The 17,730-nt window shown below is 49.6% G+C and overlaps 6 protein-coding genes across 6 annotated transcripts; 4 read left to right on the forward strand and 2 right to left on the reverse strand.

Annotated features, from left to right (window-relative positions):
- Positions 1 to 2,449: 2,449 nt before the first annotated feature.
- BKA67DRAFT_530739 (pectin lyase fold/virulence factor) lies at positions 2,450 to 3,916 on the forward strand (the record flags this gene model as incomplete). The annotated part of the gene is made up of 3 exons (XM_046099283.1): positions 2,450 to 2,882; positions 2,932 to 3,371; positions 3,518 to 3,916. 3 exons carry the CDS (start codon positions 2,450 to 2,452, stop codon positions 3,914 to 3,916), a joined length of 1,272 nt encoding a protein of 423 aa, XP_045964782.1.
- Positions 3,917 to 4,053: 137 nt separating this feature from the next.
- BKA67DRAFT_61317 (glycosyl hydrolase family 61-domain-containing protein) lies at positions 4,054 to 5,776 on the reverse strand. The gene is made up of 4 exons (XM_046105404.1): positions 5,254 to 5,776; positions 5,112 to 5,163; positions 4,301 to 5,061; positions 4,054 to 4,222 (listed from the first exon to the last, which is right to left on the reverse strand). The coding sequence occupies exons 1-4, from the start codon at positions 5,649 to 5,651 to the stop codon at positions 4,192 to 4,194; spliced, it is 1,242 nt and encodes a 413-aa protein (XP_045964783.1). The 5' UTR covers positions 5,652 to 5,776; the 3' UTR covers positions 4,054 to 4,191.
- A 1,719-nt stretch (positions 5,777 to 7,495) lies between these two features.
- BKA67DRAFT_641718 (uncharacterized protein) lies at positions 7,496 to 8,256 on the forward strand (the record flags this gene model as incomplete). The annotated part of the gene is made up of 3 exons (XM_046105784.1): positions 7,496 to 7,566; positions 7,688 to 7,755; positions 8,015 to 8,256. 3 exons carry the CDS (start codon positions 7,496 to 7,498, stop codon positions 8,176 to 8,178), a joined length of 303 nt encoding a protein of 100 aa, XP_045964784.1. The 3' UTR covers positions 8,179 to 8,256.
- Positions 8,257 to 8,763: 507 nt separating this feature from the next.
- BKA67DRAFT_61345 (uncharacterized protein) lies at positions 8,764 to 10,515 on the forward strand. The gene is made up of 2 exons (XM_046105410.1): positions 8,764 to 8,930; positions 8,989 to 10,515. The coding sequence occupies exon 2, from the start codon at positions 9,008 to 9,010 to the stop codon at positions 10,346 to 10,348; it is 1,341 nt and encodes a 446-aa protein (XP_045964785.1). The 5' UTR covers positions 8,764 to 8,930; positions 8,989 to 9,007; the 3' UTR covers positions 10,349 to 10,515.
- On the reverse strand, positions 10,516 to 11,791 carry BKA67DRAFT_61337 (nucleophile aminohydrolase). The gene is made up of 3 exons (XM_046105409.1): positions 11,690 to 11,791; positions 11,395 to 11,619; positions 10,516 to 11,333 (listed from the first exon to the last, which is right to left on the reverse strand). The coding sequence occupies exons 1-3, from the start codon at positions 11,690 to 11,692 to the stop codon at positions 10,683 to 10,685; spliced, it is 879 nt and encodes a 292-aa protein (XP_045964786.1). The 5' UTR covers positions 11,693 to 11,791; the 3' UTR covers positions 10,516 to 10,682.
- A 2,507-nt stretch (positions 11,792 to 14,298) lies between these two features.
- On the forward strand, positions 14,299 to 17,248 carry BKA67DRAFT_61371 (uncharacterized protein). Its single transcript, XM_046105414.1, has one exon. The coding sequence runs from the start codon at positions 14,591 to 14,593 to the stop codon at positions 17,177 to 17,179; it is 2,589 nt and encodes an 862-aa protein (XP_045964787.1). The 5' UTR covers positions 14,299 to 14,590; the 3' UTR covers positions 17,180 to 17,248.
- The last annotated feature ends 482 nt before the right edge of the window (positions 17,249 to 17,730 follow it).

Here is a 17,730-nt window from a genome sequence, read left to right on the forward strand (position 1 = left end):
CCCGCTTTTACGATGGATACCGCAGGCAGTTCACCCATCTAGATAGCCCTCGAAGGGTCAGAGATAAGCTCTGATCCTTAGCGGAAAACAACACCATCAATACAGAAAATATTGATCACTATTTTCATTCCCATCATTATATGCGCTGCTCACTGTTCAAGCTATGGTTATCATTATCAGTGTGTGAGCCAACTCAACTGCATCCGTGTCTAATGACGGTTATCGTGCGCACTGCTTAGACCAACGGCAAACACGGCCTGGCTATTGCAAGATGGTGTATCGTCTTGTGTAATAGTTTCGAGAACCATTTAGAATATTAGTACGGAAGGCGTTTGTCTGGCTCAATTACATTCTTTATTAATTCAATAGTCAGTCAAAACAACAGCAGTATCAGTAAATAACCGAACACGAGCGTCAATTATGTAGCACACCTTCTACGATGACAAGGTAGCTTGTGCTTGAATAGAGCTATTCTTATGTCGAATTTTTTGTCCCATAAACAGAAGGTACATTCATGATGTGACTTCTCCCATATATGGTGGCACACGTCAGCACTCAAAGAGTGAACCTGATAGACACGTAACATGCATGGTGATCAATAGTAGGTATATTAATGGAGCGGAGCGTCTATCTACGTAAGGCCGAAATGCCTCTATAGCTAACTAACGACAGCGCCCTATATTACCTAAAAGACTTGGCCAACTAGGAATGGAGGTGAAGTTTCACACACATATTTAAGCGGCTTTAAAATACGACTTTGATATTTCAAAAAGACATTCCCGTCTAACAAGCACATGTGAATTGATTACAATAAAGGTTCTCAAAATTGGCTGTTATTCTCATAAGACCAGCTAAGCTCATACATAAAGAAGCTATTCCTCAAGGCACTCAGTGGCTACATCTGAGTTTGGATAGTCTTGAAATATAGCTGGCTTAGAGAAACATATACAGATTATGTAGCTATTTATTGCGTGAGGTCTGTGACGAGGCTTCTAAGACTGAGGGTTAGTACGTTTATATCGACACTACGAGTTCGTTCTAGCTAGAGTCAAGCATCCACGGTGCTTAGGAAATGCTGGGTCTTGCCTCGTAAGATGATAGGGATAGAGGGACACGTTCTTAGTTTTAATTTACTGAATGTGTCAATAGTGAGCCAAGATTTAAGCTAGACTAGAAGAAACTGATGCAACATGATATGTATCCATCATTGGCTTGAGACATCAAACGTGCCTATATTCAACGGCTGTAAAGACCCACTCCTTAGCTGGTGAGCGGGTTGCACGTTATCGTGCTACAGGCTGTAGCTAAGTTGGTCCTTTACTTACCAGGTAGGTATATCGTCAGAGCGCTGGATTAATGCTCAGGTGGGTAACGCTGGGGATCCCCTGTGTCGTATGTTTTTGCAGTTTCATGCGATTTTTTTTCTTTTCTAACGTCGTCGCGACAAGCGACTGTTACTTTCGCGCTCGCACTCCGCAATAACCAGACAACAAACTGTTGCTAGATTAATATTGTCAGTAACAGCATACGAGTTTCACAGTCACGCAACTTCAATTCTTGGTTCGGATTATCTCATATACCACTTGTTGTAGTGTTGCTATTTTCATCCTTCTAAGCACTCGGGTCATGTAAATTAATTTCTCCGTAGTAGTCTTCGAGGATAGTACCGCGAGACGCGGTAACATCCGAAAGTTTTCTCAACAAGCACCCGAAGCAATATTTCTATTCAGCTATGTATGGGAATGCCGGCAGGCGGGTGTGACAAGCATTGGCGCACAGCCGAGTGAGCTATTGACCAGCGTGCCAATTCTTCTGTCACCCAACTCTGCCGGCTTGGCCGGCATTTCGGGTTTCCTCCCCTAACACCAAGATCTTCACACGATTTTACGAATCTGGTAATCTCATTGGGGGAAATCCCGCTTTATTCCCTGAATTGCGAGTCAGTAATATGGATTGGGTGGATCTGGAGACTCCATACTCCGCACTCGCTGTGGAGCGGAGCCGGTGCCGGTAGTTGGATGCCATGAAGAGATCAAAATCGACAGCTAAGTATTCTCCCACTGCAGAATTGTTGAGTCTAAAGCAAACAGTATATGAGTTCTTGAGGATTGTTCGGACCTATAATTTTCGCACGAATGATTTATATGATGTACTACCTGAAGTAAATTTTGTCGTTGAATGATAAACAGCACCATTTTGTGCTGACATTCACTGGCTCTCGACTATTTGCGACTCAATAGCACTCCCGATATTGAACGCTTTCCCGCTCAGAAAATTGTGGTCTGTACTCCACCGGACTCCAGAATGATATCATCTTGGTGCCGTTTCCTGTTGCTTCGGTCGGACAGAGACCGAGATATATGGATCAGCATTCCGAAACATAAGATAGCCCTTTGTGCCGGTCATCTAGAACGTATCTGGGCTTGAAAATTCCTGCACACCATTCAAAATGCTACGCCAGTTTGCTGTAGCGTTGTTGACACCGGCCGTGGCCGCGCTATGTACCAAGCCCGGAGTGTGTGTTGTTGAACCTGGTCCGAATGGTACGGACTCAGCACCGGCTATCATCGACGCTTTCGAGCGTTGCGGACGCAATGACGAGTCCCATCGAGGCAAAGTCTTCTTCAAGAATGAGACATATAATATTAAAAGCGTGATGAACACGACTGGCCTCACTAACGTCGATGTCGATCTCCAAGGCACTCTGCTATGGGACCAGAATATCCCGTACTGGCTCAGCAATTCTTTGCCCGTGGGTTACCAGAACCAATCGAGTGCATGGCTATTTGGGGGTGATAACATCAGCTGGATCGGTCATGATATTGGTACACTTGATGGAAACGGTCAGGTGTGGTATGACTTCATCAATGGAACCAACAACTGTATGTTCTTCCTAGAAACTCGATACTAATAGTTCTGATCATGCCCTAGATCCTGGTCGGCCACACCAGATTACTATCACCGGGACACACAACAGCTACTTTAGTGGTCTGCGCTTCGTGCAGTCGCAGATGTGGACGATGACATTGATCCATAGCAGCAATGTTCTTCTGGAGGATATCTACGTCAACAGCACGGACACTAGTCAGGCCGTTGGCTTTGGTTTCTCGTCTCTGAACACTGACGGGGCCGATACTGTCTATGCTGACAACATCACATTTCGTGGTTGGACCGTGGATAACGGTGACGACAGTATTGCCATGAAGGCCAACAGCACCAACATTCTCATCGAGGACTGCCATTTCTACACAGGTCTCGGAGTTGCTATCGGATCCATCGGACAGTACAAGGACACGTTCGAGTTTATCGAGAATGTGACAGCACGGAACATCGAGATAACTAACATGCGTTACGGCGCGTATGTCAAGACAGTAAGCCAACTCTAGAGTTATTTTCTATCGTTCCCAGCACAATATGGAGTGCATGTTGCCCATCAGAGTTGATTTGGCGCTGCGAATGCCCTCAAAGGCCTCCCTGACCATCTCAGAGAAGCGATTACTGACTACCAACTCTGTAGTGGACCGGCATTCAGAGTGGATATCCGCCGAACGGCGGTGGTGGCGGTCTAGGATATGCGGCCAATATGGTATTCTCGAACTTCACCCTGCACAATGCGACGGGAATCTTTGCGCTGACGCAGTGCACGCACTACAACGACGCCAGTGGCGACTGCGAAACGTCCGAATTTCAGATTCGCAACCTCAGGCTCGAAGACTGGAAAGGTGACTGCACGAGCGATGTTGTTGCGGATATCCAGTGCTCTGCGGCGGCACCTTGCACCGGCGTTGAGATCGAGGGGATTGACATCATCGATACAGTAAACAACACCGCCCCCGCTAATTACCTGTGTGATAGTGTAGTTGATCCCACCGGGTTCACCTGTACTGGTGCGCCATGGGAGGAGAACAGCCGATAAGTTTTGTTGTGGGAGCGGCTGACACTTTGCGCTTCACTAATTACACTATCGTCTCAAGATAAATTTGGACAATTCGTGAACTTACCTACAGCGTGCTTAAGGTCATCAAAGGCTCACGTTTGATAGACCAGTGAATGCAGATTTGTTCTCAATGCTGTATGCTGAATTTAAACAGCAATAAGCCAGCTATATCTTTACAAGTGTAAATATGTACAATAGAATATTCTGGAGCTTCCCATCACCTAACCCAGCCTCTTATTACCGTATATCAGAGCTCAAACGCACTGTGAGTAGTAGTCGTTCATGCTAAAACATCCAAGTCAGTTATTGCGTCCTCGAGTAAGATCTGAAGGAAAAAGGCGGATAGTATTAGAAATCACTCACACAGTGCAAGTACCCGAGGCACAAGTGGTAACGCCAGTGTAAGAGGCACCGCCGCATTGCCCATAAAGAGCGATTCCGGAGCTGGAACCGGAAGTAGAAGTGGCGGCCTTGCTGCTGGTGCGGGTCAACAGGGTGGAGGGGGCAGCGGAAGAGGGAACAACGGTGGGTGCGGCAGAAGTGGCAACCTCGGTCTCCTCAGGCTCACAGGTGTCCTCGTCCTCATCGTCGTCGTCGTCACTGTCATCGGCATCGCAAGACTCGTCGTCATCAGCCGAGTCTGTCTCGCTGGGTGCAGCGCTGGAGGCGACAGTGGTTGCTGCGGCCTGGGAGGTGGTGGATGCGGCGGCAGAGGTCACAGTAGCAGAGGTGGCGGCAATGCTGGAGCTGGAAGAGGCTGCGGCAACAGGTGCAGAGGATGAGGTTGCGGTTGCGACAGCCGAGGAGGCAGCGCTGGTAGCGGATGCGGCAACGGAGGTGGCCGCAGCGGACGATGCTACGGCAGAAGTAGCCGGGGTGGAGGCACCCGCACCGCAGGCTGCGACATCACCACCGGGCGCGGTGTAGGTGGTAGGGTCGAAGCCGTTGTAGACGTTGGGGATGTAGATGTTGTCGTCCTCGGCATTGTAGGCACCGGGAAGAGAGATGCTGGGTGTGCATGAACCGGAGCCAGTTCCAGTGACCTTGAGCTGGGCGCAACCAATATAGAACTGAGCGCCACCAACAGTCTGGGCGCCGTGGAGAGCCAACATCTCGGATCGGAGCTGTAATCACATTAGCAGCTGATGCCAAAGAGTATTGCCATAATACTCACAAGGTATTCACCACTCTGCAGGCCAGTAGGCAGAGAGAAGGTGTAGTTGCCGCTGTCGAAGAATTAAAGTTAGCAATTGCTGATCTAGGCGAGAGAATGTGGAACATGATCATGTCTTCGGAGTAAAGGCAGTGGGACGTACCCGTTATCCGAGAGGTATTCGTTGGCCCAGGCGCCATCAACGTAGTCTCTCTCGTCAATCTTGAACCAGCCAGCACCAATACCAGTAGCCTGAGCGGCATCGTCGACGGGACCGAACAGGAAGTGAGTGATGGGACCAGGGTGGGAGGAAATGTCCCAGTTGACGGTGATTTTGTCGCCTTCGTTTGCGGCAATGGTGTCAACGGCGGAGGGAACATCGTTGCCGTTCACATTGCAGGAGATGTCGTCGCTAGTGACATCGGTGACAGGGCTGTTGGATGGTGGCATTCGGATGCCGGCTTGGTAGCCGGGAGTGACATCGTTGACCCAGAACTGGTGGAAGTTCTGGTGAGCTGACACAGCAGCCACCAAGGAGAGACCGAGAAGCTTTTGGAACATTTTGAGAATGAAGGTAATGCGACAACCAGATCGCTTAAGTTAATGTAATGAATGAATGAATGAACAGAACCCCTGGTTCAATGAAAGATAGTCAAGCTGAATGAATGAAGACACAACAACGTACAAAGCCAAGACTTGCTGGTGGGCAGAATTTGATCTTATATGAGGCCCTCGTCAGCTCCACAGCAAACCATATTAGGAGCCTGCATTTTCCACGAATAATCTAATGACGGTGTTGGAGATTGCGCGCGTCAATGATAGATTGAGGCTCCTCTCATCTCTTCGGTGGTCGAGCCGAAGACAGAGGACCTAAGCGACTCCACCCCATCCAGATTGGGAATGATGACGGAGAGCGATTGGCTATAGCAGGGCGAGGGGCCCTCCTGAAACGCGCCCAGGGCCAAAGGACAGGGCCTAAACACTATATGTGATAAGCTTGGCATTGCCGTGCTCCACTCGAACTTAAAATTTGGCGACCAGATTGCTGGGTTACTTCAATTCTGTGCTTAAACTTTAAGAGCACAACCATGTCTTCATAGATCCCATGATGTGGTTCAACCGGTAGCTGTGTAGCTTGAGTATAGGGGAGCGCTCCAATCTGATCCACACACATGCTCATATTTCGGACGAATGATCTAGCAGAGCCGCAGATCTACTTGAAACATTGTTTCATACTCAGAAATCCCCCTTGCAGTCTTGCCGCGGGTAATAGTGGAGCAAAATGCAAACGCTTATTCTTTTTTTTTTTTTCCCCGAGGAAAATAAACAACCATAACATCCCTGAATAGGCGCCTCGTTTCTTCGTTCAATGCTCGTATTTCTTGGTGATCCACTACTTCGACCAATTAGTTCATTCTCAATGCAGTAGACGGACAAAACAAATTCTCCAGTTACATGTTTGCAGGTCTGCATTTTCTGGTCCGATTCCCTTCTGTCGTGCCTGTAGCCGAGGCCGAAGGGTCCACGGTCGGCCAAGTTGCCGATCGGACACATTGTCATTATTGCTCTTCTGCGGGGTGTCTTCACTGGGTATCATTGTTCTCACACTCGCTCTCCAGACACTTTTCGCAGCTTAAAGCTAGCGACCCTCGTTCATGCTTTGGAACCTGCTCCCGCCAGTCCTCGATCTAATGTTTCATTCCACAGATGGAAGACTCAGCCAACTTGAGGAACCCGTGGCAACGAAGTTCAAATTTGTCTCTCCACGATATTGTGTACCTGCATGATTTAATGATGCCACCGATCGAGGCTCGTTGGTGCTGGTACTTCTAGTCTCGTAGTTACAATCCCACCATCGAAGGTCACTAAAGGTATAAGACATCTTATCACTTTGCTCCCACTTGCAAGCAGTCATTTCCCGCTCCCATTAGCTTATCGTAGATATTGCAAGCCCATTCGAAAGTGGATCTCCAGGCTTTGGGAGCTAGTCAACCGCAAGCATATTTCAAGTTCTCCAAGTGTTCCTCCAAGTTTGGGTTTCAGGCTCAAAGCGTTCGGGATTCTTCTATATTCAGACCTGGTAGAGATATATGTCTACAACGCTGACTGTCACGAAATCAAGCTAACCAGGTCCTAGTATTGGAGTTGTCTGGTCCGCGGTTCTAGAATTAATGACTGAGAAGTAGAAAGACAAATATTGATCCAAAAAGTACTCCATAAGCGCATATCGCAAGGTCATCACCATTCCGTTGGAAAGTTTAAATACCCTGCCACCTCTTGCTGCGCGGGCCAGATTCAAGAACGAGACACATTTCGAACATGACCATGCGAAACGATTAACTTTGTAGGCGATGTAGAAATTTCTGTGTTTGCCAACTGTTGTATAGTGACTATTCTAACAAAATATGCCTACCGCTAGGGTTGACATGACACCTCCGAGGGAAGCCCAACTGCCCGTTGTCCTTGTAATTTGGAGGTGCGTTGTCCGTACCGAGCTTATACCCGTCTTACGCTATGATAAAACCTGTGTGCTTGAGGAAAGGTCCTGCTTATCATTGAAGAGCTGTTGGGCAATAGATAACTGCTGGTTTACGCAGCTGTAACTTATGGCTGGGACACTTACAGTTAGTACACTCAGGATTTAGACAGACCATGAGCATGACTGGTGCGTGACTCTTTACACAGGCACCTTCCGTAAGTACTACGTGTTTGCTTGTCCAAACGTAAATCATAATAAATTGTGGGCAGAGACGTCACAAGACTAGTAGGTTGAGACTGAAGAGGGCAACAGGATACAATAATGGACGAGTTCGTCATTTGAGAAAACCCAGAAATTTGGGAAGAAGATCAGCTATCAAGTCTAGTTCTACACTTACAGAGATTGTAACAAACTAAAGGAGAATGATGAGAATGTTGCGGACAAGAACTCGCCTTGGAGTCCATGGCGAATAAATTCGTCACTGCGAAAGAGTTTGAGGAGGTTGAAGCTCGGATGAAGTCGATCCGGGAAGTCACTGTGAGAGACTTCAGTAACCTGCAAGAAAAACGAGAGGCTCAGGAAGAGCTCAAGTTTCTGGCAAGCCCATAACATTGGCACTGGATTCCGCCAAAAGGTCAAACTCTGCTGTCCTGGTTGCGAGGGCAACTCCCTGGTTATGTATTCAATGGATCATGACAAAGAAAGAAAAAGAAGCAAAATCGTCTGGCGAGCTGGATGCTCATAGTTCGGGAGGAAAATGAATGGAAGATTTTCGTAATTAATTCTTTAGGGCGCCACAAAGCTGTGTAATCAAGATAGTCCACACCAACTGCGATGGATGCCGAGTAATGCGGGGAATCTTCGAGTCTTTCGAAGTTAGCTACGGCTTCAGTGAACACATCCTGTCCGAACAACTTGAATTCTTCTCACCTCCAGTCCATTATTGCGATCCCATCTCTGTGAAGTTTGCGGTTCTTTTCGTACCTGCCAATTTGAGACGGAGCTGATTTATCCTCTTCTAGGTAACAGCCATATATCCGCGTTTTCCCAGGAGTATCTTTCTCATTTTGTGAAACCAACAGTACTCCCAATTCGCGCTATCAGAGCAACTCAGGTACAACCCGTTCAACCACACATCTCCTCCAACCACTTTCATCAACGATCAGCCACCAGAAATCACGCAAGTCACAGGATAAAATGTATCGGCAGAAATCGACAAGATTGACTGACCAAACAACGTGATCAACGATGTCTCGAGCAGAGCTCAACAAGTATTGCGTCTGTGGTGGCTGTTGAAGTGGGCATGGACCCTGCGAGTCACTCAACGCTTGCGATGACCATGCCAGAATCTTGAGCATACTGTAAGTGCGCGTCCCTCAACGCTATGCCATCAACCAGGGAATATACTGATGATGGAAGAATCTCTTATGATGCACAAATGGTTACAATCCAGATCACCAACATCGGGAGGGCTGCTGTCACGGAAGTCACATGCCATATGATCTTGTTCGCATGCTTCTCTCGGGTTATGGACCGCGAGGTGCGGCAGCAACTGAGAAAGCAGAAGCAACTCGCTGTCTTGGTAGTTGAGGAACGTCACTCAATAGCCGACGACTTCTGCAAGCTCGTCGCCTGGTGTTATACCGGACAGTTGGGGGACGAGCAGATGACCGATCTCCACCGCGGCAACGCGGCCGAGAGACTCTGGAATCTAGCGGCGGACCTCGAGATGCCCGAGTTTGCAAATTACTGCATGCGTGCCATCCTGACCAAACACACGCACTCGATGGGTGATGGCGGCGACGATCTGGTTTTCAAGGGTAACGAGGCACCGTACGAGCACTACGGTCTGCTTCACGTCCATCGGCACAATCGAGCGGATCCCTTCCGGGATAGCGCGCGAGCAAGAATTCTGTGCTTTATGCAACGGCTCCTGGAAACACATCCTCCTATGAGCAGAGTCGCCTTAGTCTCAACCAAGAACCGCTTGGAATACGAGCGGGGGTGGTACAAAGCCATGTCGAATGATATGACATTCGGTCTTATGGATCAAGACTTATGCCACGGACGAGCCCAAGAAGGCCAATGGTGGATCGAGCAGTGGGATGACTTGATGATTCGCACCGTGAGCTGCGGCGCCGACTCTTGGAAGGCTCAACGCTGGGACGTAATTCATGGGGAGGCATGTCCTCACGTTCTTGAACCGGTCACTGTGACGAGGAAGCTCCGATGTAAGGGCGATGGCCGACATTTCGATCTCAGTCCTTTCTACTGTAAAGTGCCCAGGATGATAGTGGGGAATGACAGCAGAGCAAGACAAGTTGAGGCGACCTGGGAATTAGTACGCACTGATCACAAGAAAGTGGCGGACGACTCTTGGGGTATATGGCGTGGCGTGCAGCAGAGTCTATATAATCGATGGGACAAAGAAGTGCGAGCAGGAAGGAAGCGAGACTTCGATGTGGCATTCGATGATACCGAAAACGAAGCATCAACGGAGGAGTCGGTATCAGAGGATGAGTTTTCCACTCCTCACCGGTACCCTCGTGAGCTCAGTGAGGACGACAACGAGTCACTCTTTGAGCAGAAAGTTGCACCAGAGGCAGAAGATTTTTTGAATGACAAGTATACGCCTGAGCACGATGAGGGTGATGAGGGTGATGGGGACGAGGACGAGTTATTGTTCCTACAAGAGATCGCCTTGGAGAAAGAAGGCGATTATTGCGTCCCTAAACTTGAACCCAATGACGCCGGTGACCTTTGTCTCAATTTGATTTGACTCGATGGAGGATTTGAGCGCGCAGGTCCGTGGGCTGAAGAGATAGCAGTTCGCATGCGTACCTCAAATGACTTAACTAACGTTCGGTAAGAAAGAATCATACTTATATGCTGTCTAGAGCCCTAATACCATGCGCATCTTGGCAGTGCACGTACCTAAATACTGGCGCGTTGGTTGCAGACCACAGAAAATCAAGTCAGAAACGGAATCTGCTTAGTATCATGACTTTCGGTCGGGGTTAGTCTAGATAAAAACCCTAGTTCCTGAAATGCATCGCCATATAATACAAATGCACAAGGCCAGGTCTGATTCTCGTTCATCACGTCATGACTGTCTACTCCTCCATCTTGTCATCATCCTTCTTGTCGTCCTCGTCGTCGTCATCACCATCGAGGGACTTCTTTGCTAATCTCTCGGCCTCCTCCTGCAACTCCTTGGGCACCTCCTCATGCCTGCCCTTGGTGGGGCCATCGGCGTTGCTGATCCAGGTCATCTCCAGCTCAAACTCCTTGTCCTTGTTGTCCTGTTGTGCGACGTAGATGATACGCGCGGCCTCCTTGACGGCGTCCTCGAGCTCCAGAGTACCGGCAGCCAGGTCCAGCTTCTCGAGCTCAGCCTTGGCTGCTTGGCGGCCCTTGCCAGTTGCCGCGCCGTAGTACCCCCAGTAGAGACCGCTCGGCTCGATCATGTAGAGACCTGGACCGCCGTGCTTGCCTTCCACCTTGCCACCGGCGCCGGTCGAGGGACCACTGCCAACCTCACCATCGACGGGTTGCTCGAGCTCCGAATCGAAGCCACCTACAATGGCTGTGATGCCAAAGGGGCGCACGGACTGGTACAGTGTGTATGCTTGTAGGTAGCCGCCCATGCGGGAAGCGAGATCGGATGTTGAGATGGGAGTCTTGAAGGTGTCGCGCCAGGAGCGGGCCTCATCGCGGGCTCTGTCTACGAAGTGTCTGCCATCGGGAATCATGCCTGAGTAGACCTGGGGGGAAGTGCATGTCAGCTTAAATTGGGCGGAGTAGTTTGTCCGTTCGGGTGCTTACGACGCCTAGGTGCTTGTCGACGGTAGCGATTCTCTTGTTGGAGCCGGGCTTCAGTAGCTTTGATGTGACGACCTTCTCTACTGCCAATACGACACCGTTCTTGGCTCGGATGCCGACCGATGTACCGCCATTCTCTACTGCCTTGACTGCGTATTCGACTTGGAAGTTGCGGCCATCGGGGGAGAAGATGGAGTTGGCAAGATCGTAACCTGTTCCTATCGACGTCTATCGAAGGGGGGGTCCTTGATGTTAGCTGCGAGCTTGGAGAATGGCCAGTGATTCAAGACAAGCATACCATTGCGAGTTTCCCAGAAGTTCTGCTGTGCTGTGTGGTGTGGAACTGGAAGGTTGGGGGTATGGGGGTATCGTATCGTATCGGTGGCTATCTGAACGGCTGGAAGGGTGAGTGAGCTGAGGGATTGCGAGTTTGACGTTTACAATACTGTAGAAGCTTCAGGCAACATGAGCTGCGCGTTGATGCTAACGTTGACGTTGGCCTAGCTCAGCTTTTCAGACTCGGAAGCAGCTTGGGGGGTCTCCGCTTGGTGAGGTAAGATGGGGCACCGTGCACTAGTCCCTCGAAGTTCGCAGCATGACAGTAACTTATACTGTGAGAACTGCACAGTACTGCCACCAGCGGGAGATGCATTGGCCACATGTGGCTGGGGCTCCACCTAATCGCCGCAAGCACTGGACCAATCACTATGGAGCACATGTACCGTGCTGAGGGTAAGTTAAATCATTGTAACTACTACTTGCACAACACACCATTGACGTCAGTTCAGGTTATATCGCACTGAGTGATCACAAAAAGGGCACGCTGCGACGAGCTCACCTACACTTAAACTTGGTGTGCTTAGCCGCCAACTGTGCTCTCGAAGTCGAATGCCGACAATATCTGCTTGCCTTACTTGTTGACCAAAGTCGCATGGCAAGAACCTGCTGATGAACATAGTAATACTGTCGACAAAACTCAAATGTATCCAACTTGTTTTGTTCGCAGGAAAAGCTGTCACTTTCCGCCAGAATACCCAATGCATCGGCCAAGGGGGAGCGAATACGAGTGCCTAGCATTCCAGCAGTAAACCTACCAATAGTGGTTCCAAATATCCGCTACGGCAAAGTTGTTCCGTACGGACGCGAGATCAAGAATCTTTGAGGCATGATGGATGGGCCTTGAGCGATTCTCCTCGTATCTTCTGAATCCAGAGCAGTTGGGCTTTCCACGGTTTACAAGATTGTCTGAGGGTGGTGGTGTAAAGTGGCAAACCATGGGCTTCCCTGAAAAACAAGCAAACAGGTAGAATTCTTCGAATTGCCTGTCCTGTACCTGGGAGGTGAGCCCTCTGCGCCATGAACTTCTGACATCACTCCAAGGCCCTCCCCCGAATATTACCATCACCGGTCAGGCAGTTGTTGATGATGCCTGGATACGATTTGCTCCAACAATCTTCAGCCAAGCTATAATTATGCGGTCAGCTGGAGCAGTAGGTTCGAGTGAGGATAACAAAGTGACCGGGAACTTAAGCAACTGGGCGTTCATTGCGCCCGGTCTGATGTGGTGAGCCAAGTCGGATCTTCCTGGCAAATCAAACTCATGAGGCGTCTGTACTCATTCTGATTGAGCCACGCCAGGTGCTTATTCTGGAATCTATTTGTATCAGGTTCTGTCGAAAAGCTAACAGATCACAATCTCGGGACTCAGGCTTCCCACCAATTCCCATATCGATGCTTATTTGGTGAGATGGTACAATTGTCATTTTCTTATAGACCACTGCGTTTCTGCACTACGCCATGGCACCTATTAAACTTAATAATCGATCAAATTGCGATTATATACATTCAGTACTACAACATGTGGAGGAACCAGCTCCTACAATCCATCTCACCATGTCCGTTGGTAAAATCGGGCCGACGGTAGAGAGTTGAATCGAATTGCTGACTGGATTCAGGCATTGCATTGCTCTTGCAGGAGTAAGCTAATCAGGCCAAAACGTAATTATACGGTTTCGGGTTGTAAAGCGAAAATGCCTGAGGCTTGGTTTACGTTTATACCTCATCCAACCACCCGAGGTGTTCGACAAGCGATTGCAGATCAACAAATACAGTCGATCACAACCACACCCTCAGCCACCATTGGGCTACGATTTTTGTACTAGCCTGCGCTCAAGCACAACACAATTACGCCTTGAGACAAGTTGGGTCACATCGCCGCTGTTGCATTTTGTACCTTACTTACAAATTGCCAATCTTTGGTCGGAAATATTGCCATGCTTTGCAGCAAGATGTCGCGCAGGAGAGGCCACGCGATTATCATGTCCAAAGGAATTGAGCAATTTAATTTGTGAATCGCAGCATAACTGCAGTATATGTCAATTGTTGTTTGGCATGGAAGGTGTATAAAATTGGAAACCTACCCCACGAATTATACACGACCGAAGGGGTCTGGACAGGGATCTGATGTCTAACGTTGTCATTAGGCCTCAAACAACAACTGCAATAACGACGCACGACCCACTTGGAAAAGTATTAATGGACAAAATAGATGACTTTTGTGATGACTTGGCAAAAAGTGGCGACTGATGTTTGCAGCGTGGCCAATCAAAAAACATTGGGTGGAATTGGGTCTCGATGCCTAACGTGGCATGGCATATACCCTAGTCCATCCGATTGGGGGAACTGCAATATTCACATCCGGCCATATGGGGAACCTCACTCTGAGAGCCAATCTTGACCACCGTTCTTTATAGCGATTGGAAGCCCCGCCACTTGTGAGTCATGTAGTAGACGCCGAAGGAAATAGTTAGCAATTGCTCCATCATGGAACACCCCTGCCAGCCCGCTGCCGTTCCCGCTGCACCGTGCACACTGCCATGGGCCTCGCTGGAACCTGTCATATTTGACCATACTGTAGTCTCCCTTCCTTCTTGCGTCGAAGCCGCATACCGTGACCCCGTCGATCTTCTCTGACTTGCTCCTCATTCACACTCAGCTGACTTTCCGTCAACAAGACTGCTTTCGTCTAACCTTTTCCGCACACTCCAATCTACCTCCCAGCGAAATGATCAACTTCGACAACTTACAACCACTCATCTACAGAATCCCATCACTGGACACAGCATCAAGAACTCAACCACAACACAACGGAATCATCAAGGCAGCCCAGAAGATTGCAGACGACACATAAAGTCACACAATGGCAGCATCAAGCCGACCTAGGGTAGAAGTGCCAGCCGCTATGGCGGGTGGCTTCCCAAGCCAGTATGAGCTTCAAGACTACCGCTCAGGGCAGCAATCAGGAATGACTTCAGAAACCGAGACAACATCAAGCCGGTCGAGTGACAGACCAGCACCCAACAAAGGCATATTAAAGCCTGTCAACACAAGAACTGCCCACGACCCCCTTGCAGCACGGTTCTACCGTGTTGGCAGACCAGAACAGATACAGCACTCGCCCACATACCCGCCAGTGCAGTACGGGCACGACAACAGCTGGCACCACGACAGCTACGATAGCTATCCTGAGAGCGCCTATGATCCCGAGACTGACTCTCAATCTGGAATATCAGACCTTTCCATCAACACACAGGCTACCAGCGTAGCTTCTGATGAGACTATCACCGACGATGGTCGGCCATCAACTCAGATCAAACATGTCCGGCACGTCCCACCACCAACAGTGGCTCGGGTCAAGGCGAGACCACGCACCCGTCCATCTTCAACCGAGGTGGCCAAATCCCCACCTCAAAAGCGACAAGTCAACATCCAGATATTCCCTCCGGGGGCATCTTCTCAAAGCCAAGAGCTCCAGGTATCCCGCAAGGCCGAACGGGACCTGCTAGACAAGATCGACGAGCTGGAGCTCGAAGCAGAAAGCCTCCGTGATGCCCGGGTGCAGCTGAACAAGGAACTGGTAGACGCGACAGACAAGTTGTCGGCACGGGTCTACGACACCAAGGACCTGCAGAAGTCTCTCAGCCACGAACGTAACGCTAAAGAACTTTTGGCTCGTGAGCTTCAGGAGCAGCGCACAAAACTTGATGAGTACCGAAGCAACTTCAACCTCCAGAAGGGTATGCTAGAAGATGCCGAAAAGGAAAGGGACGGACTCAAGGATGCGCGAGATGCCCTGGACAGAAAAGTTGGTCAGCTGGAACGAGACATGACGACAAAAGAGGCACAGCACAAAGAACTGGAGGTCATCCTGGTACGCAAGGCGGCCGAGCTGGAGCGTTCTTCGAAATCGTTGAGCAATACAATCAGTTCGCAGGATAAGCAGCTCAAGGCCTTAGAAGCCGAGCGGGAGTCGCTGAAGAAGAACGTTGACGGCCAGGACAAACAACTGCAGGAGCTCAAGAGTCTTACTCAAGAGCGGGACGCAGAAATCAAGGACATCACCAAGGAGCGCGACACGTTGAAGTCAGATATTGTGAAGCAGAATATTTCCTATGTAGATGAGATCAAGATTCTCACCTCCGAGCGTGACTCTTTGACAAAGGAGCTTGAAGGACAACAGGAGCAGATGAAGGAGCACAAGGACTTGACTGCCCAGCGAGACTCGCTGAAGACAGAAGTAGAGAAGCTGCAGGAGCAGGTCAAGACCTTGACCGACGAGCAAACAACTTTGAGAGACGAGAAAAAAGGACTGGAGGAGGGCCAAGAGAAGCTCGAGGGCCACGTCAAGGAGGTAGAGGAAGAGAATGGTAGCCTCCATACGGAGATCGACAATCTAAAGGAAGAGATTCAAGGTCTCAAAGGCGATATTGAAGCCTTTAAGACACAGATCGATAAACTCGAGGAGTCTAGGGAAGAGCTTGAGGAGGAGGTCCGGGCCACAAAGGACAAAGCTGCAGAACTCCTTGAGGCAGAAAAACAGAATGGCCAAAAGCTTGTCGAAGCCGAGAAATCCAAGCTTGAGGCAGCGGAAAAGCAAGCTGAGTCAGACAAGGCCGAGCTTCAGATCACTGTCGCTGGTCTGAAGACAGAGCTTGAAGGTGCCAAGGACGCCAACGTCGTCATCGTCTCCGAGAGGCTTCAGATCAAGAATAAGCTCGACGGTGTCAGCGCAAGCTTGACGACAGCTCAGGGTGAGGTCAAGGATCTTCAAGATCGTAACACGGCGCTGGAGTCGGATATTGCTTCAACCAAGGCCACCATCACAGACTTGGAGTCCAAGGCCGAGGAACTCAACAAGCTCGCCCAACAGCACAAGGAGCTGGAAGAACGTACCAACAATCTTCAGGCCGATATAGACAAACGTACTGAAGGCGACGCTATACTCCAAGCTGAGAGAGAGCAGTTGAAAGCAGACAAAGAAGAGCTAGACGCATTGAAGGAGAAGCTTGAGGATGCCTCAGCCGTTACCAAGCTCACCGAGGAGAAGGAGACGCTCGAGGCTCGCACCAAGGACCTCGAGGCACAGGCTGACGCGCTCAAGGCAGAGGAGACGAAGCTAAAAGCCGAGATCGAGTCGCTCAAGGCGGAAGCAGACAAGGTGCCCGCGCTCACTCAACAGCATCAAGCGATCAGCACACAGCTGAGTGCCCTCACGCAGCAACTGGAGCAGGCTCGGGCGGTGAGTGACGCAGCTGCTGGCCAGGTGCGCGACTTGCAGGCCCAGGTCAACAAGCTGCAGTCCAGGCCCAAATCGAGGAGCGGTTCCCGCTCAAAGAAGCACGATCGCTCCCGGTCGCAGGGCTTGGTGTTCGTACGAAACCCCTTTGACAAAGGCGCGGGGCTCTTCGTCACTACGCGGGAGGCACTAAAAGCCGGTGATCAGGGTTGATGTTGACAAGTGATGGCCCTTTGGGCTTATTCTTTCCTATTTTTTCTCCTTTTCTTCTTCTTACTTTCTTTCTTTCTTTCTTTTTTTCCCCCCTTTGTTTCTTAAAGGGGGGGTTCTCGGTCAAAAAGTTTGGTGTATTTCATGGAATTGTCGCAAGGATACCATGTACGCTTTCTTGCATTGACCAGTCATGTTTTGGGTTTCCTTTGTACGGATAATACGAGTGAAATGATGCGGAGTGTGACAAAATGGGAGATTGTAATGAGCTTATTGCTTGTAACGAGTCTTGTATACGCTGGTTAGCTCTGGTAGAATATGGTGGGCAACCCTGAATGTAAGTCAAGCATGTAAGAGGCATAGCATAACTAGACGGTGGACGCAGCTCAGCATCGGGCATAGCATCTTTGGACGGGGAAAAACGCATCATTTTGGATAGATAGAACACACAATGAAAAATGTTCGGTTAGAGACTCCTGTGGTGTCTTGTGACATGCGCCACGGCTACTTACAGGGGGCAGACTTGGTGGTCTAGCCGCTGTAAGCGCTATTTT

This window comes from Truncatella angustata (assembly GCF_020726525.1).
Source record: "Truncatella angustata strain MPI-SDFR-AT-0073 chromosome Unknown BKA67scaffold_1, whole genome shotgun sequence".
Classification (NCBI taxonomy): Eukaryota; Fungi; Ascomycota; class Sordariomycetes; order Amphisphaeriales; family Sporocadaceae; genus Truncatella; species Truncatella angustata.